Here is a 20,252-nt window from a genome sequence, read left to right as displayed (position 1 = left end):
GGATCCTGAAATTTCAGCCTTGAGCGAGGTTTGGCCTGGGTGACCTCCAGCGGCCCCTTCCAGCCCCAAGGGCACGGTGGTTCTGTGTTCAGAGGGGCAGGGACAAGAAGCTCCTGGTGTCGCTCCAGCCGCACAGCTCCATTGTCCCGGGGCTGGGGGCGGGCGCTGGGGCCGCCCCCCACAGCTGGGGATGCTGAAGCTTTTTTTTCACGTTTCCGCAGTGTCACGATTTCCGCTTCCCTCCTTCAGAGAGAAAAAAAAAAAAAATTAAAAAAAAAATTCCACGGCCAACCCCCCACCCCCAGCCTGAGCCTGAGCGCCCGAGCCCGAGCCCGCGCCCAGCCCGAGCCCGGCTGGAGCTGAGGCCGAGCCCAGCCCAGCCCAGCCCAGCCCAGCCCAGCCCGCCGCCGCGGCCATGGAGGACCCCGAGCCCGCGGGGGCCCCCGCAGCGCCCGGGCTGAGCTCGCTGCTCCCCCCCCGCGAGTTCCTGCGCTCCCGCAAGGGACAGCTGCTGCTCGCTGAGTCGGTAAGGAGGACCGGACAGCGGCGCCGGGGGCTGCCGGAGCCACCCCCGGGGCGGGCGGGACCCCGCGGGCTCCGCCGGACCGAGCTGCCCCGGCCGCTCCGCCGGGCGGCTGAGGGGAGACGGGGAGGACAACCCAGGGGAAAACCGGGGAACAACAGCCGAGGGGAGACGGGGAAAACCGGGGAACAACAGCCGACGGGAGACGGGGAAAACCGGGGAACAACAGCCGACGGGAGACGGGGGGGAAACAACTGTGGGAAAAGCTGGGGAACAACAGCCGACGGGAGACGGGAGACAACAACCGAGGGGAGAACGGGGAAACAGCCCCACCGGAGTGGGGGAACTGCAGGGCTGACAGCTGATGGATTTCGCGTAGCTGAGGCAGAGCACGTTAGAGACAGAACTTGAAACGTTAGACTTCCAGTGCCTTACGTGTGTTTCGCTATCGGCGACCTCTTTTCGGTAAAAAAGCGCTTTGATTTCGTTTTAAGCCATTTGCAGTGGGAATCCAGTAGCCACTACGGCTGCGGTTTGCATTATCGGCTGGTGCCAGGTTGGAGGACAGCCCGTCCTGAATGTGTCACGAAAGACTTTACTGACGAATTTAATGTGTGTGGCATCAGGCTGTGCATCCCGGTCACTCGGCTGCTGTCCCGAGCCCTCCGGAGCCGTGTTTGTCCCTGCCCTCGGAGGGATGCGCTGGCTCGCGGCCGTGGAGCCCTTGGCTGGAGAGCTGCCCGCAGGGAAAGCCCTGGGGTGCAGGGACAGCGGCCGGGCACCGGCCCAGGAGGGCACAAGGATCAGCAGCAGTGTGACAGCAGGACCAGGGCAGTGACTGGTGTGAGACTTTGTGGAATTTTACGTGTAAAGGCTTAAAACCTGACAGCTGAAACAGAACCCACGTGATGGGGAAGGACATTGCTCGCCCCGTGGGGAGTGGGTATTTCACACCAAAATTTAGCTTCTAAGTAGGAAGCTCATTGATTGAAGTTAGATGTCCAACGTAGTTTTTGCTAGAAATAATGATAAATTCAAACACTCAGTTAGCTGGAGTTCTGGCAGCAGATAGTCAAATATCAAGACAGCCCAAACTAGCAGTCCGGTCCACGGAGCGCTGTTCAGATGTGCACGGTGTCTCTGGCTATCCACTGTGCTAGCTCAGTGGAAGGAAACAAGGATATTCCAGCAAAAGAAAGATAAGGAACTGGCAGAAGGAGGCAGAATGGTCTGTGACCAGCTGGTGGGGAGCAGCTCTGAGAGTTTGTGAGACTGTGGGCACTGCCCTGTGGCAGAGAGACAGGGAACAGCCAGATGTGAGGCTGGCTTTGAGAGGAAAAGCATTCACTCAGGAGGTCAGGATGACTTCTGTGGTGGGGAAAACCTCGGGCTGGGTAGCAAGAGGCCACGGGCTTTGTCAGCTCCACCAAAAAAATGCCAGCTACCCTATCCCTCCTCCAGGTACCCCATCACCCACACAGCATCTGTAGTTTACAAACCCACACGTTTAGAAGATACCAGAGCCCAGCTAACCTGATTCCTTTGGCACATATTTTTGTTACATTCTATAACACACACTGGAATTTCCTTTACAAGCTTACAGCCACTAAATGATGGCTTTCAGACAGTCTGGCTTTTTAACATCTCAGAATGATGACATATTGGAGGAGTACTGTTCTGGTCATGGGATCAGACTCACCCTTTTGTTGTCATAGAGAAGTACTGACGATGCCTCCTTGGAGTAATAAAAAGTGCTCTGTCTTGACAAAACAGGGATTTATCCTTTGTCAGGCCACTGGGGGCTTCCCAAGGGCTTGGCTGGCTGAAAGCAGCTCTAAAATCCCATCTGCGAGAGCTTTCCTTGTGCTCCTTGCAGGCCAAGCCCACGTGCTCAGGACGTGGTTTCCTGGCAGACAAGAGGCAGCAGTAGTTTCTCTCCAGTTGTCTCAGCTTTGCCAGAAGAAACCCTTGAAGACAACACAGGCCCCAGAGTATGCAGCCTGTATACAATTAGAGAAATGTGGTGCCAAATAATTGAAGATGAGTCCAAGTGAAATCTATTGTGGTTTGAATCTGTGTTTCATCTTTAGCTTGGTATTTCTCATCTTGAGTGTTTAATTTTTCCTCTGACACAATGCTAATGTGGGGTGGGGTTGGGTTCTGCATAAATGTATGGAAATAACATTCAGGGATACACGTTTTGAACGGTGCCTTTTGTTCAGAAGCAAAGCGGGGTCCTCATTACTCTTACAAGGGTCACATTATTCAGCAGCTTGGCAGTTCCCCAGAAATGCACTTTATTTCTGCAGCTCTCGAGCCATTTTTTGAAAATAATATTTCCACACAGAGGATCTTTAGGATGTTCAGGTGCAGTACTGATGTAAATGGTGCAGTGCACGGTGCAATACCCATGTAAACTGGGCATCCTGGTGCTTCCCCCTGGAACAGGTCAGGCTGGTGGTGGAGCTGATTACTGCTAGAGGCTTAATTATAATCTCAAATTTTCTTCAGCCAAGCAAGTTATCCTCCCCCCATTCCCTGCTCGTTTTTCTTTTGATCTCCACAGAATCACAGAATGTTTGGGGTGGTATGGGACCTCTGGGGAACATCCCGTCCACCTCCCCAGTAACCTGCCTGATGAATGTTTTATTCCACCTTGGACAGCTGTAAAGCGAGAAAGAAGCAGTAGCATCGAATACATTTATAAGCTTCACTATCTCTCCTAATTCTGTTTATTCTCACTGCCTTGTTCCCTCCATTTTCTAACCATCATTTTTAATCTTACAGGTTAATCTTTTTTCCTCTCTATTCTCCCCCCCCCCCCATGTCACAGTTTCTTCCACACATTTTAACACTCTTCTTAAGCTACTCATTTTTCCTAACCACTCAAGTTGCTGTGTTGAAGGTCAGCATCTCATCCCTGCTCTTTTCCACCCTTCAAGAGATGAGCTTTCGGTTCCCTGTGTCCTGTGTTGGAATCATTTAACAGCCACTCTCACACTGCCACCAGAGCTTGTCCAGGCAGGATCCCCAGCTGTGGATTGCCGCTCACCTGGCTGTTCCACTCAAGCCTTTGTGGCTGCTTTAATTGGCATCTCCTCAGTCTCCTCAAGCCAGCATGCAGTGGCACTCCATTTTATTTTGTTTTTATAAAAATGCAGTGTGAGTAGGTAAAGTTGTGCCGCCTTTGTGGTGACATAAAGGGATGTAGAAATCATTGTGCCTATTTCTCTCCTCTTTTCCTGTCTTTCTCCTGTCTTTTCAGTCTCCTCTGCACTGACCTCCGTAACTGAAACTGCAGCTGCTCGGTGCAAAGTCTCCTTTGAAGAGGCCCCTGTGCCTTTCTCAGGGTCTGTAGCCAGAAGGCCTCTCCTGCAGCCAGTTCTGAAGGAAGCAGGAATTTCACCTCCACAAGTGCAACAGAGAAGTAGTAACTGAACAGCGGAGACCGCTGAGTGATGCACTTTGTCTGACAAGAATACAAGAACAAAGTGCACTCTCGTCCAAAAGATGACACTGCTACCCACTCGTAAAGCCTTTGGCAGAGCTGTTCTTTCCTGGGGAGGGAGGTGGGAGCAGGAGGTGAGGGGCAGGAGGTGGGAGCAGGAGATGGGGAGCTGGTGCAGTGATGGCAGAGCCTTCCCAGCATCCCCATATTCCCAGTGGTTTCCAGCGGGTCTGTTCTCCCTCCTCAGGGGAGGCAAACACCTCTGGAGCTGCCATGACCTCAGCACTGCTCAGGCCTCCCTCCCTTCAGGGGCACCGTGCTCTCTAACCACTGTCCGCATTATTTTTTTAGGCCTTGAACTTCAAGCCAGTTGTACAATAAAGTGTAACTTCGTAATGCCTGGCCACTTTAAGAAGGCCAGCAACACAATATTAAGTAATAATTACATGGGTTTAAATGGGAAAGTTGCTTTCTGAAACACAATACTCAAGAAGGGTTTTGTGTGAATGGGAGTGTACATAAAAGGAGCTCAGTGAATAGTCAGGCTGCTTTTTTTGCCACGATTTTTTATACCTTTACAACTGCCAAGCTGTGAAAGGTTCCTGTCCCGCCCTTTGCTGCATTAGAGTTGCCTGCATGCAGATATTCCTTCGCAGTGAAGCTGGCAGCAGTCACACCAGCCTGTCATCAGCAGCTCAGGGAGAGCTCAGACTTGGCTGCTCTCAGTGTTGAGGGTGCAATCCCAAGTGAAGGGAAGAGAAAAACCTTGTGTAAATACAAATGGACAAAACTGATAAAACACTGCTACTTTTTTTTTTCTCCCAGAAGCTGCAGTGCTTTCTGAAAGTGCTAGAAATGAACTCGCAACTGCATGGAGCCTCACAAACTTCCTCTCTAGCTGACTTTTTTTTTTTTTTTTTTAAGCATAGATACAGAGCTGTGAGAAAAACAACAAGGTCCCATTGCTTGACCTTTCTCTGAAGTGACCCTGAAAAACACAGCTCCAGGATAAGAGGTGCAGAACAAGTCTGATGTGCAGTGGAACATTTGACAGTCCTTGGAGGGGTCAGGATATATTCTGAAAGGTGCTTTTGAGTTTTTGGAGCCTGTTTCAGTTTGCAAGATGTTTCACAAAGACTTGAAGTCTGGAAGAGTACATAGGTAGATGTCATTATTTCTGGGTGCAGACTGGCACTGCAGTGTTTGTATTGTGCAAGGAGAGGTGTATTTTTAAAATTTTGAGATAACATCAAATGCTTGTGTTAGTGGCAGTGCACTTAAATGACCAGAAAAGGCACCTGCTCACTTCTGTAATTCAGAAAAGACAGTTATAAGTAATATCCAATATTGCTCAAGGAGCCTGTGCATTCCACATGCCAGAAGAGGAAATGAGCTCTACACAAGGAGAAATGAGAAATGTCATCAAAACCCTACAATTTGTGGGCTCTTGTATTACACAGGACTGTTGCCAAGCTGCCAAGGAAGTTTGGCATTAAAATCCGTGTCAGGAGACAGAAAAAAAGAAAACCAAAGAAGGAGGTGCAGTACCAAGGTGCAGTGCCGTGGTCGTCACCTGACAGATGATGCACCATCTCGGGCTCCTCCTTCCTTTTGTTCCTCTGGCTCTTTCCAAGGTCTGCCTCCCTTCCTTTCCTGTGCCTTCCAGCCTTCCCTCGATTAAGGTATCCAAAAATATCATCTTTCAAATCTTCATTCTCAAAATCTGCTCCATTGTTTTATGGATGTTTATTTCACATAAAATCTTCCTTGGGCCCTTTCAGTCTCAGAGTGCCTCCAGGATGAGGAATGGTGGTTAACTGCAGACCAATTACCACACATCAGAGTCTTTCCCCTTTCCTAATACCGTCAATAATCTACTGAAATCAAGTGGCTTCTTGTGAATCAAAAGGTGCTCTTTTTTTCAGTGTGCCTGGAGGTGCAGCTCTCCTCATTCAGGGGATGCTGACAGGTGGAGAGCAGGACAGGCTGAACTCAATCCCACCGCTGAGGGTGGGGAAGTTGGGAATACAGTTACTGACCTTCAGGGCTAAGGAGCAGGCAGCAGGACACTGCTGTCATCTGCCAGTCAGGCAGGGCTTGGTTTGAACAAGTAGCTGGCTTGGTAACCAGATTTTAAAATAAACAACTAATATTTCTCCAGCTTCTCTGGGTCAGACCCAGTTAGAAGGTTGAAGTGCTGAGACTGATCTGTCTCTTCAGCAGCTTCCCTGGCACAGAAGCAGGGATCCCCGGCACCTGGGACTGGGGACTCCTTGGTGTGTTCCTGCCACAGAACAGCTCCTGTTTCTCCCTGAGTCCAGCTGAGCCTCACACCTGCCCAGGGCTGAGAGGAGACAGCAGGAGCCTTCCCTGGCACAAATTGCCATAAAGCTGATAAGAACAGACCACAAAGGCTCTTCCTTTCACTTTACACTTCGACAGGAAAGCTTTTTTCTCAGTGCAACGGCAGTCAGAGCCCAGGAGTTACTGACTCAAACAGAACTGAGATCAAAGGTATCTGCTGTGCAGCATCACTTCACAGATCTGGAATTTGCCCCTCCACCTCCCCTCACTGCTCCAGTAGGATGTATTATTTAATACTGCACGTATTCCTTTCCTAAGAGATCCCCAGGTTTAGTTCAGGTTTAAGGATCTGCCGTTGGATGGGTTGTGGTCAGTGGGACCTGCCCTGAACCCAACTAACTCCCTGCTGCTGGCCACGCCTGCAACTCAACCATCACACATGGCTGCATTTAGCCACAAAAAGGATATTTTTTCAACACAAGAACCAAAAGAAAATGTCCTGTATAGATGGTGATTCCTTTTTAATCCAAGAAGACATAGAACTGTGTCTAAATTATGTTCCAGAAATGCAAGTGAAGTGGATTCACAAAGCAAGCGCAGTCTGTTCTTTGGGGACCACCTTAAGGTGCTGTGGTAGGAAGAAGGAAGTCTTTCTCCTCTTAGGAGTTGTCAAGCTCTGATGAATCCACTTCCCTTCAGAAAGTTCTTGTCACTTTTAGCTCATAGAAAGAAAATACCACACTAAGGATGAGATGCAGGGAATGAGCTCCCTCCCCTTTATGAAAATGAGAAAAACCTGCAGAGAGGCTCTGTGAGCAATAAACAAATCAGAATGGGGTAAACACCAACAAATGGGGGCAGATATTACAAGCTAGCAGACCCATGCAGAAGTGAGCTGTTTAAACTATCCCAGCTCAGTTTCTTAGAACCCAGTGAAACAAGAACAATGCATAGACGTTTTATGATAAATATAGTCTCTTACTAAAAATGTCACATCCTCTCTAACCTCACCAGCCAGTCCTAATGGATGAAAACAGTTTACTCCAGCTGTTAGCATCCTGCTCAGGCACTGACTGCTTTCCCCAAAGCACAGGCTGAGAATAAAAGCTGGATAATTAATTACACCAAGAAATTATTTCAGTGGGATTGAACTGCTTAGTTGCCCCCGAAACATAAAAGGTTTTTTTGATACATGTATTTGAGGGTTGACTGATGTCTCATAGGAGTAATTACCAATTAATAATTATGGAAGCCTTATCACTCAAATGTAGTGATGGTTTTTTTTCTGAGGTACAGGTGGTCCCCAGGAACCCATAGTATCAGCAAACAAATCCGCAGAGCTAAAATGTAATGAGGTAAATGCATTGACTTCCTTTGCAGGAAGCTACATCTGCCTTCAGATGTGCCATCTGGGGGAAAATAATCCATTTATTTTCACTGCTATGTGAGTGGGAATGTCAGTGTCTGAATTTGGAATTAGAAGTTTAAAAAAAATCTTTGCAATCTAATGCTCAGTCTGTGCTGACCAAAAGCATCCCTGAGCTTTGGGAAGGCAGAGATTTGTCTCCAGGAGGAAAGGCTGGACAGAGCAGCCCAGGTGTAAACTGGCACACAATAATGTGTAATTCAGCACCCTGGCTACTTTTGTTACTTCAAGCTAATTTGATTGAAAAAGCAACCAATTCCCATGCAAGGCAGTGGAAGAGGAGGACTGGAGCCTCTTTTGGGGGGGTGACCAGCCCTCAGTACAACAACTGAAAATGCTCTTGAGCTTCTCCATGGTTCCCTCACCTTCCACTTTTACAAACACAGTCCAGGAGTGTAGGGCAGCACTCTGGTACTGCCTGGTTTATGTGAAAATGCATTTTCTTCAGTTGTTCCACCATTGTGAAACTTTGTATTTTGAGCCATATTCTAAAGGCATTTCAATTGAGTGGGGAAAAAATGCTGGTTTTTATTATTTACTAGAGTTAGGAAACATTATGGAGATAAAACAAATCTATGGGAGTTATCTGTCCTATTACTCTCTAAAACAGCTGCCACGCTGGAAAACTGGAACCAGACACTTCCAGAAATCGCAGAACAATTAATTCTTGGCCCTTTTCTATCCATCATCATCAGACTTTATTCTTTCAACTCCAAGATTATAAATGCTGAGTTACTTCAGGCTGTCTGAGCACTGCTTTGAGTTTCAAATGAGAGCTGTCACGGCTGGAAGCTTAGAGCTCTGCTTGCTTGGCAACACCCCACTCTATTTTCAGAATTATGTTGTCAGAGCTGTTTACAATCCAGAGCAAATTACTGACTTCTAGAAGTGCAAATCCACCCAGCACTCCGGAAAAGCGATTTCACACACATGGAAATAAACACCATTACTTCTTGCTGAACAAGAAAAATCATTTGGCCCAATGAAAAATAATAATAATAAAAAAAAGCAGGATGGTGAAGCTATGACAGCAGCAGCACAGACAGAAATACACAGGGAAAACAACCCTTCAAAGCTGCTCAGCTGACTGCAGCCCTGCTATTCCATGCAAATAACTACGAGTTTTCCCTTTACTTTAGGTGCTGTCATTTATCATCTTTATCTGCTATATTGCATCTCTAGCAGCTTCTTTCATGATGGCACCACTCCTAGAGTTTCTGCTGGCACTGTTTCTTTTTTTTGCCTACGCCTCAAAGCTTAATGAGAAGTTTAAAGGAGTCTACTGGCCTTTGGCGGTAAGTGCGATGTGCAACAGAAACCTTCAGATCGAATTGTGCATGTGAGGGGAGTGAGAGGGGCTGGGCAGGAGTTCAGGGGGACTCTAACAACTTTACTGCCGTGCTAGAAACTTGTCCATGCTGCCTCTAGTTCAGAAGCACACTGAACCATGCTCTGCTCTGCACTGCAGCTTTTTGGGTGCTGACACAAAGCATGGCTTTATCAAAGCACAGAATGTATGCCCAGTTCCAGGCAAATGCCTTAGGGCCAGCATCAGCCCAAGTCTGCTGAGGGCTCCTTATTGCCACCTTTGCAGAGGGGGAAACAGGTGTGTTGTTGATAACAGGCAGACTTTATCAGGCTGTGATCAAATTCTCGGGTAGAGTTACACCCTCAGGCAAACTGAGCTGCTCTGGGAAGGGGCAATTCCAGCCAGTTCATGCCCACACGAGAGCCCAGTGGCTGCTGGAGCAATGCTGGGGCTGCAGGAGAGCCCTGGCCACTGGATGGCCCTGCAGCCTCAAATATCACTGCAAAGGGAGCAGCTGCTTTGCAGTACAAATACTTCAAAAAACCCCGCTGATCTTATTAATCCGGATTCTCTTTTGGTACCATCAGTAGTTCATTGCAGTGAGGTTTGAATCAGAGCTCTCAGTGTATGAAAATAACGTTAGCAAGGCCACTGGGACATAAAACAGTATCAGTGACTTTGGCTACAACTGTGCACAGCTCTCGGCTGGTAATCTCAGTTCCATCATTTTCCCATTTTCTACATGCATCTGGTTCCAGAACAGAGACAAAAAAGGCACTTGTGTGTTTATTATGGCCATTACTATAACATACTGCAGGCACAGAATGTAGATAACTGACCTTGTCCTGACTTCAGAGGAGTCAGGTTTCTTGCAGGATTTGTGCTTTGAGACAGGATCTTACTCCTCCATCTGTTCTAGAAAGGCAGAAGAGCTAATTGTGAGCAGAGCTGAGGGTGCCCTTATTGCAGCCCCCATGAGTTGCCTGTGCCCTGGGAAGCACAGCTCTGTGCTTAAAGCTCACTGCAGAGACACCCCTGCTGCTGTGGCAGGGCACAGCTCAGCAGATCATATCCCGGGGATCACGCCAGGCACCTGCTCCTGGGGCAGGCTGCTGGAGCTGGCAGTGGACATGGGAAGGATAAATCATTCCAACACTAAACCAAGTGTTTGGTTCCTGAATGAGGAGTTGCACAGACAGGTCTCCCTGGAGATCACCACACAGCCCTGCACCCACAGAGGCACAGGCACCCGTTCCCACAGGAGCCTGGACCTCCTGAGCCTCTGGTTCCGCAGGAGTTCCCAGCGCTCAAACATGAGGTTTTTATGGCATTTCAGACGATTTTTCCATTAAAGCCCTTGTTGTGCTCCAAGGCAAGTGGCCCACACAGCCCTTCCCAGGCTGAAGGAAGGTCTGCCTGACACAGGCAGGGTAGAAGCAGGATTTATCCCAGCATCGTTGAGAGCAGAAGTTTATGCCAAGGTTCACGTCTTCTCCTATTTAGAAATATTTCAGAGATGAGCAGTTCCTCCTCTGCAGCAAACCAGGATGTGGTCACATGCCAGCAAGGCCACTGATGCAACAACAGAGGGGCTGGGTGTTCGTTTCCAGAGTGGTTTTTAGAGGAAATCCTTGGCCAGTCTGAGAATGCACCGTTGCTTCTTCCACAGGATTTCTTGCGCTGCGTCACTGCTGCCATTATTTACTTTGCCATTTCAATTGCTGCTGTCTCAAAATACAGCGATGGAGCATCTAAAGCAGCAGGGGTGAGTAGGCACGAGCTTTCCACCCAAGTGTTGTGGTGAACTCAGTATGGATGTACTTAAGAAACAGTTCAAATATGACCCCACGACCAGTCACAGAAGTTTCTTCAATTAACTGAGAGTTAATTTACCCAAAGCAAAGAAGAAACGGTCCCTTATTCAGAAAAACATGTCTTGAACCAATGAATAGGTTTTTCATGCTAACAGAGCTGCTTAGTGTTAACTATGCCCTTAGGGAAAGCACCTATTCTGCTTTTTAATTTTACTAGCTGCTCCTGCAAGGAGTGTCAAGATCCTCGAATGGAGGGAATAATAATAGTAATAATAATTCTGATGATGATGATGATGATAAAAAAAAGAACCCAAACCTATAACTGCTAAGGCCAGTCTAAATTAAGCAATTTCAACCTCCTGCCTCTCCTGCTTAGTTTTACTTGCATGAGTTGAAACAAGAGCAGAGTCATTTTACCCTTCAGTACAAGGACTGCCCAGGAGAGAGCCTTCACATTTTGTGGCCAGAAATACAATACAGACCCTGCATCTGCAACTTGACTCTAAGCATCAATAATGTATGCAACATAAATAAAATTTGCATAACAATTTTTTAAGCTTGGGAAGAACAATGCCCGGTGGTGTCAGCCAGCAGCCCTTCCCAAACCATCCCACAGTGCAAATCCAAACCTTGTTTAATCTTTGTCCCTGCAGTGAGACATGGAGCAATGGAGTGTGCTCAGCCCAGGCTCCCAGACCAGCACCCAGCCTGTGCTTGGCACAGCTCTGCTGCTCTGACACTGGAGAGGGAACTCCAGAATCGTTTTAATCTGTCTAGTTCACTCAGCAATAGACACATCTCCTTGCAAACAAGTGGAAAATTATTTCCCAAGAAAGGGAGGTGATTTCTTGGTGGCAGAGGTGCCCTGGGGCAGTGGAGATGCAGAGGGTGCTGAGGCCCAGAACGTGCCCAGAGCCCGAGAGGCCTGCAGCCTAGGGGAGGGGTAAGGACACTCCTGGTCACTTCTCAGGCTCCCAAATCAGCTGTGATTCAGTTGATACCAATGTGTCACAAACCATTTCCCTTCCCTGCCTTGTTGGAAAGGCACAGGCCAAAACAACCCTGGAGTTTTTCCTGTGTGGGTTTGGTTGGGTTTGGTTTGTCCCTGGCAGACAGGAGCTGTTGTTAAGGAGAGTGTTATTTTGCCCTTCCAGGTGTTTGGGTTTGCAGCCACCATCGTGTTTGCCATTGATTTCTACATAACCTTCAATGACCTGGTCACTTTCCTCAAGCAGGGCAGCTCCGATTCCCCCGAGGGGTGCAAGACAGAAGGTGGGTAAAATTCCTGCTTGTTACACGAGCTGCAGTGTGAGATTTCCCTCTCCAGTTCACCCTTTGCAGGGAGCAAGAGCTCATGCTCAGTGAGAGCAGTTTCTATTCTTGGGTTTGTCTGCCACAGATCTGCTCAGTTAGGAAGCTGCAAATGGAATTCCAGTGATTTATGAAGATAACCTGCAAGCCAGGAATGTGAAGTTTCTCAGAGTTTCACAGCATGTAACTTTGAAAAGCCCCAAATCCAACTGTAGAAATCACCATGCAGCACAGATTTCCTTTCCCTCTTTATCATTTCCTTATCATGATTGCCTCATGATCAGCTTTGACCATCTGTGGGCAAATGGCCTTGAAACCCAAGGGTCAAACGGCATAAAATTAACAAGGTTGTTATCAATCTTTTTTCTATTACAGTCTACTTCAGATCAGACAGATCCCCTTAGAAAAAGGTAAAAAGAAGGTGGTGGGTGTTTAAAGCCAGTTCAAGACAGGACAGGGGTAGTTGTTTTGCAGTTTCCAGGAGCCCAAATCAGGCATCATGTCCCTGTGACTCCTTATTGCATGTGCATGGATTAAAAAAAAACAAACAAAAAAATATCCCAAACACCCCATTTTAAACCCCCACAACACCAAACACCCGAGGTGTGAATAGAATCCTGGGAGGTGAACAGCAGCACTGGCAGTCTCTTCTGGGGATTTTAGCAGACTGTTACGTGTTTTTCAAGCTTTAGGCTGAAAAGAGACAAAGGAAAAAGAGAATTAAAGGAACAGAAAACAGCCTGTAAAAGCTAAAAACTGAACTGCCCTCAGAAGATGATCAGGTGGCAAGGGTGCAGAATTAGGACACAGATTAGATCTATTTCCCCTGGAGATGGAGACACAAACACATAAACTCGCAGCAGTGCAGTCACAGAGCTTCTTGCTGGTGTTTGTGACCATGCAAGGAAGGTTCAGCCCTGCAGCCCCAACTTGTGCTCACACAGGGGCTCTCAAGCGCTGAGGCCAGAGGGATGGAGCTCTGTGGGCCTGGTGGGATCTCTCAGCATCTCAGAGATTCTCCTCTCGGGGGTGTTGAGGTGCAGAGCACACAGCAGTGCTCAGAGCAGCAAGGATACCAGCAGGGCCTCTCAGCAGCATCTCCCAACTCCTTCTAACACCATTTCAGGTCCCATCACGTCAGCAAGAGCTGCCATTTCACAGAAGTGTTCATTCCCAACCCCACTGTGTCCTTTGAAGCACTCCCTGCCAGAGCAGCCTCTTTCTCCCAGCCAGAGCCACAGCTGGGGGGGATTTCCACTTTGCATTTTCACTTTTGTTCCTTGTTTCACCCCTCAGATGAGGACTCCGACTCTGACTCAGACTGAAGAACCAAACACCAACCAAGCATGAAGGGAAGATGATCGAGCACTTTCCTCTTTGCTGAATGCACTGCCAATTGAAATATCCCCTCATTTCAGCTTCTTTCCACCTCACTGTTTATGGAATCCCCAGAGCACAGACAGGGCAGTGATGTGGAAAAGGAGACTATTCCCAGTGCCCTTAAACACTCCTTGACAGCTACAGATCCTACAGTAGTTCTGTCCGAACAGCACAGCATAATTCTCTGTTGTCCCTCCCCACTCAGCACATCATGTCCTGAGTAAATGGGAACAGCATTTTTAACATTTGCAGCTTTTAATGTGCTTTCGTAATTCCAAACCTCGAACACTTAAAGCTTTTAGACTTCTTGACATGCCAAAGAAGAGAGGTTTGGATGCCTTTGTTTGTATTTTTCTTGACTAACTAACAGTATTTCTTTATCCCAAGTCTGAATGCTCCCAAGCACTGAAGGCATGGATCACAGTTAACGCATTGGTCTCAATACTGTCATATCTCCCGTCTGTCTGTGACAAGGAAAAGTGATAACTGGAAATCTGCAGCAAGAGCAAACCTCCAAGTACAATGGTGCTGCAGGGCAGCTGGCTCATCAAGCATTCAGTATCCCTTGTTTTAAGCTGCTTGGATGGAGTCACATCCCCTTTGCTGCAATTTCATCACAGGATGGGGCTGGAACAGGTGAGGCAGCTCTGGGCGGCCCTGTCCTGTTCTTGTGGAAGCCCCTGGGAGTGTTTGCAGAGCCAGGGAAGGCAGGCTTGGCAGTCAGCTCCCAGCAGGAGCTGCCTGGGGACCCTGCAGGTGTTTGTGTCCCAGGCACCAGTGCCTGATGTCCTGCTCTGTGCTGGGGCCATGGTGCTGCTGTGTCACCAGCGCTGCACTTGTGCCGCTGGTGCTGCCACACTGAGGGTGCCCAGGCCCCAGGAGGGCAGTGCCTCCTTCCCACTGTGAAAAGGCCAAGAAACCAACCCCAAACTACAGAATGTCTGCGATGAATTCATCCCCCCAGCCCCCTTTTTTCAGTGGGTGTGGGTGGGGTGGGCTGGTTCTTCGCCTCTGGAAGGATGTGATTTCTCCGGTGGTGGTGTGTTCCAGGGGAAAAGCCCTCTGAATTGACAGGCTGTTTTCACAGGCAGCACAGCCTATCTTGGAATATCTGTGTCCATTTATAAACACTTGGGAAGAGCGTGGCACGCTCCTCACAGATGGCATTAGACGGATCTGTGGCAAAGAAACCTGTATGGATGTTTTAAAAATGAATACAGTACCAGAACAGGTGTGATTAAAATGAGAGCAGATGGTACTAACAGAGTAAGTGAAAAACAGGGATAAAACAATAAAGGCAGATTTCCTTTGGAATAAAATCAGCACCTGGGTTCCAGTTCCCTGTGGCAGCTGCCAGCAGGACAGGGGAGCTGGCAGGGAGCAGGGAGTGCTGGTCAGGCTCAGAGTTGTCCAGCAGGCAGCTCCTACATCTCCTGCTTCTTGACCACTGACAGAGTAAAAGCAGAACAAGTGGTTGCTTCTAAATTTGACAATCTTTCATTTAGAGAAATGTCTCTTTGGACCTTTTCCTGTACCAAATCCCGTGTTTCTTTCCCTTGTCATATTTTACTGGCACACACTGTGATGTTCAGGGGACCTGGGCTCATTTTTATACTCATTTTGTATTCTTTTTTTTTTTTTTTAAAGTAAAAAATGTACTGCATGTACAGCTGGTTAATATTTAGAAACCATGCTGATTAAACCTCTTTTAATAGAAGTGTTTGGCGTCTTTACTTACTTGAAGCCTTGATTTTGCTGCTTTGCCTCTGCCCAGCATGAGGGACAGTGACTTAAGGAATCCTAAATCTGTGCTGGGGAGAGGGCACAGCTCGGAGCCAGCCCTGGGGATCAGCCACAGGACAAACCTCTTCCTTAGGGCATGAGATGAAAAACATTAACTAAGAATTAGTTCTAAATATTGAGTAGACATTGGGGATTCAATGCTCTCTCTTGGCAGCCAATAATCCTGTAAACAACAAAGTCCCTTTCGGGTTCATACTTCACACCCCCCAAAATATACTCAAGTTTCCTGGTCATTTTTTTCATGTTGGGTTAAAATAAACAGGCAGCAAACAAAATGTTCATTAGTTGCTTCAAGACTGCTTTAGCAGCTTGCACTGAGGTGCCTGCCCAGAGAATTTCATTACCGGCTTTTAAGTGCTTGATAAGTTCATTTATTTCAAAGCAGTTTGCTCCCAGGGTCAAGCACTTCTGTAAGATCCCAGCCTTTTATTTAAAAAGATCTGTTCCCATGACTGAAAGAAAACACAGTTCTGTATTTTAGGAATATATTTTCAGAAAATTAGATTTAAAATAAGTATTTCAAAGCATGTTTAGATTGGGCTGGCGTGGGCTGACTCTGGGGTCTTCTGCCCGTATTGTGCCACAAATACTGCTCCAAGCTCGGAGTCTGGGGCACGTGGAGGAAAAGTCAAGGTCAGCTTGGCTTTTGGGGTTGGTTTTTTGCTTGTTTTTCCTCAACTGACAACATCAAAAGGGTGCTGGGAGCGCTGGCTTCTCTGCAATTCAGGTCTCAGGAGACAAACACAACACTGCACCTGCAGTGTGGAGCCTTTAATTAAGTCCTGATTTCGGTGACCTCGTCAGACACCTCTTTCCAATCACACTCACTCGTGTCCCGTGGAGGAGCTGCTTCCAAAGCCCCCAGAGCCCAGTCCCTGCCCTCATTGCAGCTCCAGCACAGCCACTGTCACCTGGATTCCTGGGCCTGCCTGAGAAGGACTCTCCAAACCCAAGTGTGGACAAATCCATGTGGAAACAATGCCAGAAGTGCCATGACCTCCAAGCCACTGCCAGGAAGGGAAAGTGGCACCTCAGGTGAGTTCACACGGCTCTCAGCTGCCTGAGGGGCTCTCTCTCTCCTACCAAGCTTTTACATTTTTCTGTGGACTTATTCAGACTTGGGCAGTGATTTTTGGGCAGGTGACGCTAAGGAATTCTAAAGACCTTTCCAAGGAATTCAAAAGGCCTCTCCAAGGAATTCAAATACCATTTCAAGTAGCTTTTTTAGATTCTGACTGAAGTAAGAGGCTCTCTTGTCCTTTGAACACTGTCCATTACTCCACCTAACTGTGCTTTTCACCTGATACTGTTCAAAGTTCCTCAAGTCTTCAGTTTCCATCTGACAGAGTCACTTCCAGGATAGGAGGAGCAGAGCATGTCAGCTGCTGTGGTGGTGGAGAACAGCCTGGTGTGCTGGAAAGCAGAACACAACTGCATGCTCTGCTCAGCAAGCACCTGGTTCCACTCACTGTCCTTCTGCTAAGGATGTCCACTGGGCACAGTTCTGATCAGAAATGATATCACTGCATGGTTTCACTCCGGATTTGCACTAGGGGACACACTGCCCTCAAAGGGCAAACGCCACGTGGCAGCACAGGCACAGCAGCCCCACCTGGCCACCCTTTATTCCTCTGACAGAGGATGTGTCAAGGAAGCAGAAGAAATTTAGGCAAGCACTGCGAATGTGGATCTTGTTACAAGATGCTTGAGAGGCTTTTTTGCATGGAGTATTGGCTGAAAAGTCCGGATCTTTAAGATGGCAGGAATTAATAAACAGGAATGCATCAAAAAATCCACACTGCAACACAGACAGTCACCCTAGGACACTCCTTTCCTGGAAGAATTCAGTGTTCAGTGTTTTGTAAACCTTCCAGATCAGAAAGTAAAACAATGCTGCCCAGAAAATTTAAGTGTGGTTTTGTTTGGGGTTTTGGAGAGGAGGAGTTTGGGTGGAGGTTTTTTGGTTTGGGGTTGTTAGGGATTTTTTTTTTTGGTTGGTTTGGTTTTTCGGTGCTGTTGCTTTTGTGGGATTTTGTTGGTTGGTTTTGGTTATTTTTTTAAATAAGTCAAATTTAAACTCTATTTCCGTGAAGAGGAAAATACCAATTCCAACGTTAATTTTTGCCAGGAAATACTTGTCCTTTCCTTTTATGCATTTTGGACACAGCCCATCACATTTTGTTAGCCTGATCCATCAATAAATTAATTACACTCTTCCCGGGAGACTGAAGGAAGACCCAGTATCTGCAAGTTAGACAACATAATTTTTTTTGTTTGTTTAATTTGACAGCTGATGAAGCTTCTCCTGACCGGGACCGCCACGGATAACGCCGCACCTGGGGAAGTAGGGATACGCACCTGGGTAATGCCACAGTGCTGCCGGCAGCCCCCACAGGCAGAAGGAACTGGCCTCTTGTCACTGCCTCAGGGAATCCTTCAGGCCACCACCTGTGCCCCCTCCCCACACGCCCCTGATCCGTCCCCAGCGTTCTGAGTGCAGCGTCCACGTTCCCAAAGCTCTTCACAAACTCGCCCATCCCTCCGTGCCTTTCCACAGGGTCTCACCTGTATTGACTCAGTGCTTCCACCTCGTGCCTAAAGCACCTGGAAACCAAAAATCCCACAGCATCACTTGGAACCCCCCCAGGCCGTGAGGCGGCAGAGTATTACCCCACTCCCTGGGGCATTTCAGCCCCCAAATCCCTTTCCAGTCCCAAACGGGCAGCTGCAGACCCCAGGACGGAGCACGGCAGCCCGTGGCAGCGCACCACAACCACTCCAAGAGAATTCCACCACAAGCACGTGAGCAGCAGAGCAGTCCCACCTTCTCTCTGCTCCACTGTCCTCTCCCCAAGGCCTCTCCGGTGGTCCATTCCTGCCCCCAGGAGTGTTCCAGGGACAGCCCCAGCCAGGGCTGCCGGGCTGAGTGTGTCACCCCCACGCTGTCCCACACCCCAAGGGCGTTTTGCAGCTGCCTGGCTGAACCCAGGTAAGGAACCCAGGAACGCCCCTGGTGCTGCACCGAGGGGTTCTGCTGTCTCTGGGGGTGGTTTCACCCCCAGCCCCACACTGGATTTGCTCTTTCAGTGAGATGAGGCAGAGAATGGGGAGTGGGAAAAGTGAGAAAACTCCAGTTTGATAGGGAAAGCAAAAGCAGTGCACACAAGCAAAGCAGAACAAGGAATGAATTCCCCTGGGCAGGCGGGTGTTCAGCGCCTTCAGGAGAGCAGGGCCACGTCCCCTGGAAGGGTGGCTTGGGAAGACAAACACCATCACTGCAAATGTGCTTCCTCCTTCTTCCCCCCTTCACATTCTGATGCCATAAGGCCTGGGATACCCCTGTGGTCAGGTGGGGCCACCTGTCCTGGCTGTGTCCCCCCCAGCCTCCCTGGCAGCCCCAGCCCCTCCCCAGCACAAGGGGCAGGAAAGCCCTTGGGGGAGCTCAGCAAGAACAAAACCATCTCTGAATTATCAACACATCCAAAACAGCCCCACACCAGCCACTGGGAAGAAAATTATCCCAGCCCAGGCCACGTTTACAGATGAAGACACTCTTTTAGTACTTTAATATCTCCATTTATTAAACAGGAAGTCCTTCACAAATGATTCCGTACTATATTGATTGGGCTAAGTGTTAGAAAACTACCATTTCTCCTACATACAAAAATACAGACTTTTACCACTATGAAGAATGATCAGAAGAGTACCGTGAAAACCCAGAGAGCTCAGATCTTCCAATACCAGAAAGGACAGAAAGACAACTAAATTAAAAAAAAAATTACAAAAAGTATCGTGCCCATATACAAAAGACTGGAAAAGCGAAATGACATTTGAAACTGATAAATACACCATTTAAATTATGCTGCGACAGCATGGATTCTCAAACCAAGACTGCTTTGCGTATTGCAGGACTTCACAATTCTTCAGCTTGTGTTTTTTGATTAGCACAGACCCCAACAGAAAGAACACAGCTGAAAGATGGTTACTGGTGTAGAAACAAGCTGGAGGTTGTGTTTTCTTGTAGAGTACCTTGCCCTTGAGCTTGGTCAAGCATTCCCAGGACACCTTTCCCAGCCAGCTGCTGCTGTGCCAGCAGTGAGTTCCCGTCGTGGGCACGGCAGGAAGGTGCACCCCCAGGAAGGTGTCCCCAGGGGAATGGGCTGCCCGCTGGAACTGCCCAGTCCTGCAGCAGGAGCCCGTGCTCGGGGGAGCCCTGGCCTGCAGCCCCTGGGGCCAGGGGGCACGGCCGGGGCAGGACAACAGCCGGGAGCTGCCCTGGCACCGCACCGGGGGCTCTCCGGGACAGAACCTTGCAGGGTTTTGTTCCAAGAGCAAAGTACCGAGGGTATTGCACAGCAGACTTGTGCTCACGGTAAAAGGAAAACTGCATCTCCTGTGCTCAGCCTGAATGGAATTCTAACCTGGTATTTCCATAATACCTCTGAGCTGTTTGCAATTACAAACTTGTCGATACAGCACCTGGAACCCAGAGGGATAAAGTCTTTTGGTCAGGCATGGATGCTCCCTCCTCGGAAGCTGTAAGTCATGAACGATGAGCTAGAACTGGAATGTTTGGATTGCAGAGCCTGTCTAGAGGAGCCAGAGTCAGCCCTGAGAGTACAGACACCCCACACGGAGCATCCCTCCGCCAGGCCCAAGGAAGGGAATCCGGAGCACCAGGAATGTGCTCAGGGGGCAGCTGAGGGCAGAGCAAAGGAGACACAACCTGTGGTTCCCCAGGGGTCAGATTTAGTGCACACAGGGGGGGGAAGGCAGTGACCACAGCAGCCATAAACCTGGTGTTGGTGGGAACAAAGCACAACGAGGCCAGAGCTGCGTTAGTGACTCACATTACAAAAATAGTGTTTACTGGATTAATAAATTTACATCTCTGTTCCTGTGAATGACAAGTGTTTGTACCACACATGGAAGGC

General features: G+C 48.5%; 1 protein-coding gene across 1 annotated transcript; it reads left to right on the top strand.

Moving 5' to 3' along the window:
* Positions 1–100: 100 nt before the first annotated feature.
* On the top strand, positions 101–15,232 carry CMTM3 (CKLF like MARVEL transmembrane domain containing 3). The gene is made up of 5 exons (XM_066194976.1): positions 101–526; positions 8,841–8,996; positions 10,680–10,775; positions 11,979–12,096; positions 13,432–15,232. The coding sequence occupies exons 1-5, from the start codon at positions 416–418 to the stop codon at positions 13,458–13,460; spliced, it is 510 nt and encodes a 169-aa protein (XP_066051073.1). The 5' UTR covers positions 101–415; the 3' UTR covers positions 13,461–15,232.
* Positions 15,233–20,252: the final 5,020 nt, after the last annotated feature.

This window comes from Chamaea fasciata, unplaced genomic scaffold, assembly GCF_029207755.1.
Source record: "Chamaea fasciata isolate MVZ Bird 193981 ecotype frontalis unplaced genomic scaffold, bChaFas1.0.hap1 SCAF_12, whole genome shotgun sequence".
Lineage (NCBI taxonomy): Eukaryota > Metazoa > Chordata > Aves > Passeriformes > Sylviidae > Chamaea > Chamaea fasciata.
Note: the sequence above shows the minus strand (reverse complement) of the source record. Positions and strands in the feature narration are given on the sequence as shown.

Coding starts and splice junctions, on each gene's coding strand:
- CMTM3 (XM_066194976.1), top strand. CDS start 416: ATGGAGGACCCCGAGCCCGCGGGGGCCCCCGCAGCGCCCGGGCTGAGC. Junction 527..8,840: donor AGCTGCTGCTCGCTGAGTCG/GTAAGGAGGACC, acceptor CCTTTACTTTAG/GTGCTGTCATTTATCATCTT. Junction 8,997..10,679: donor GAGTCTACTGGCCTTTGGCG/GTAAGTGCGATG, acceptor CTTCTTCCACAG/GATTTCTTGCGCTGCGTCAC.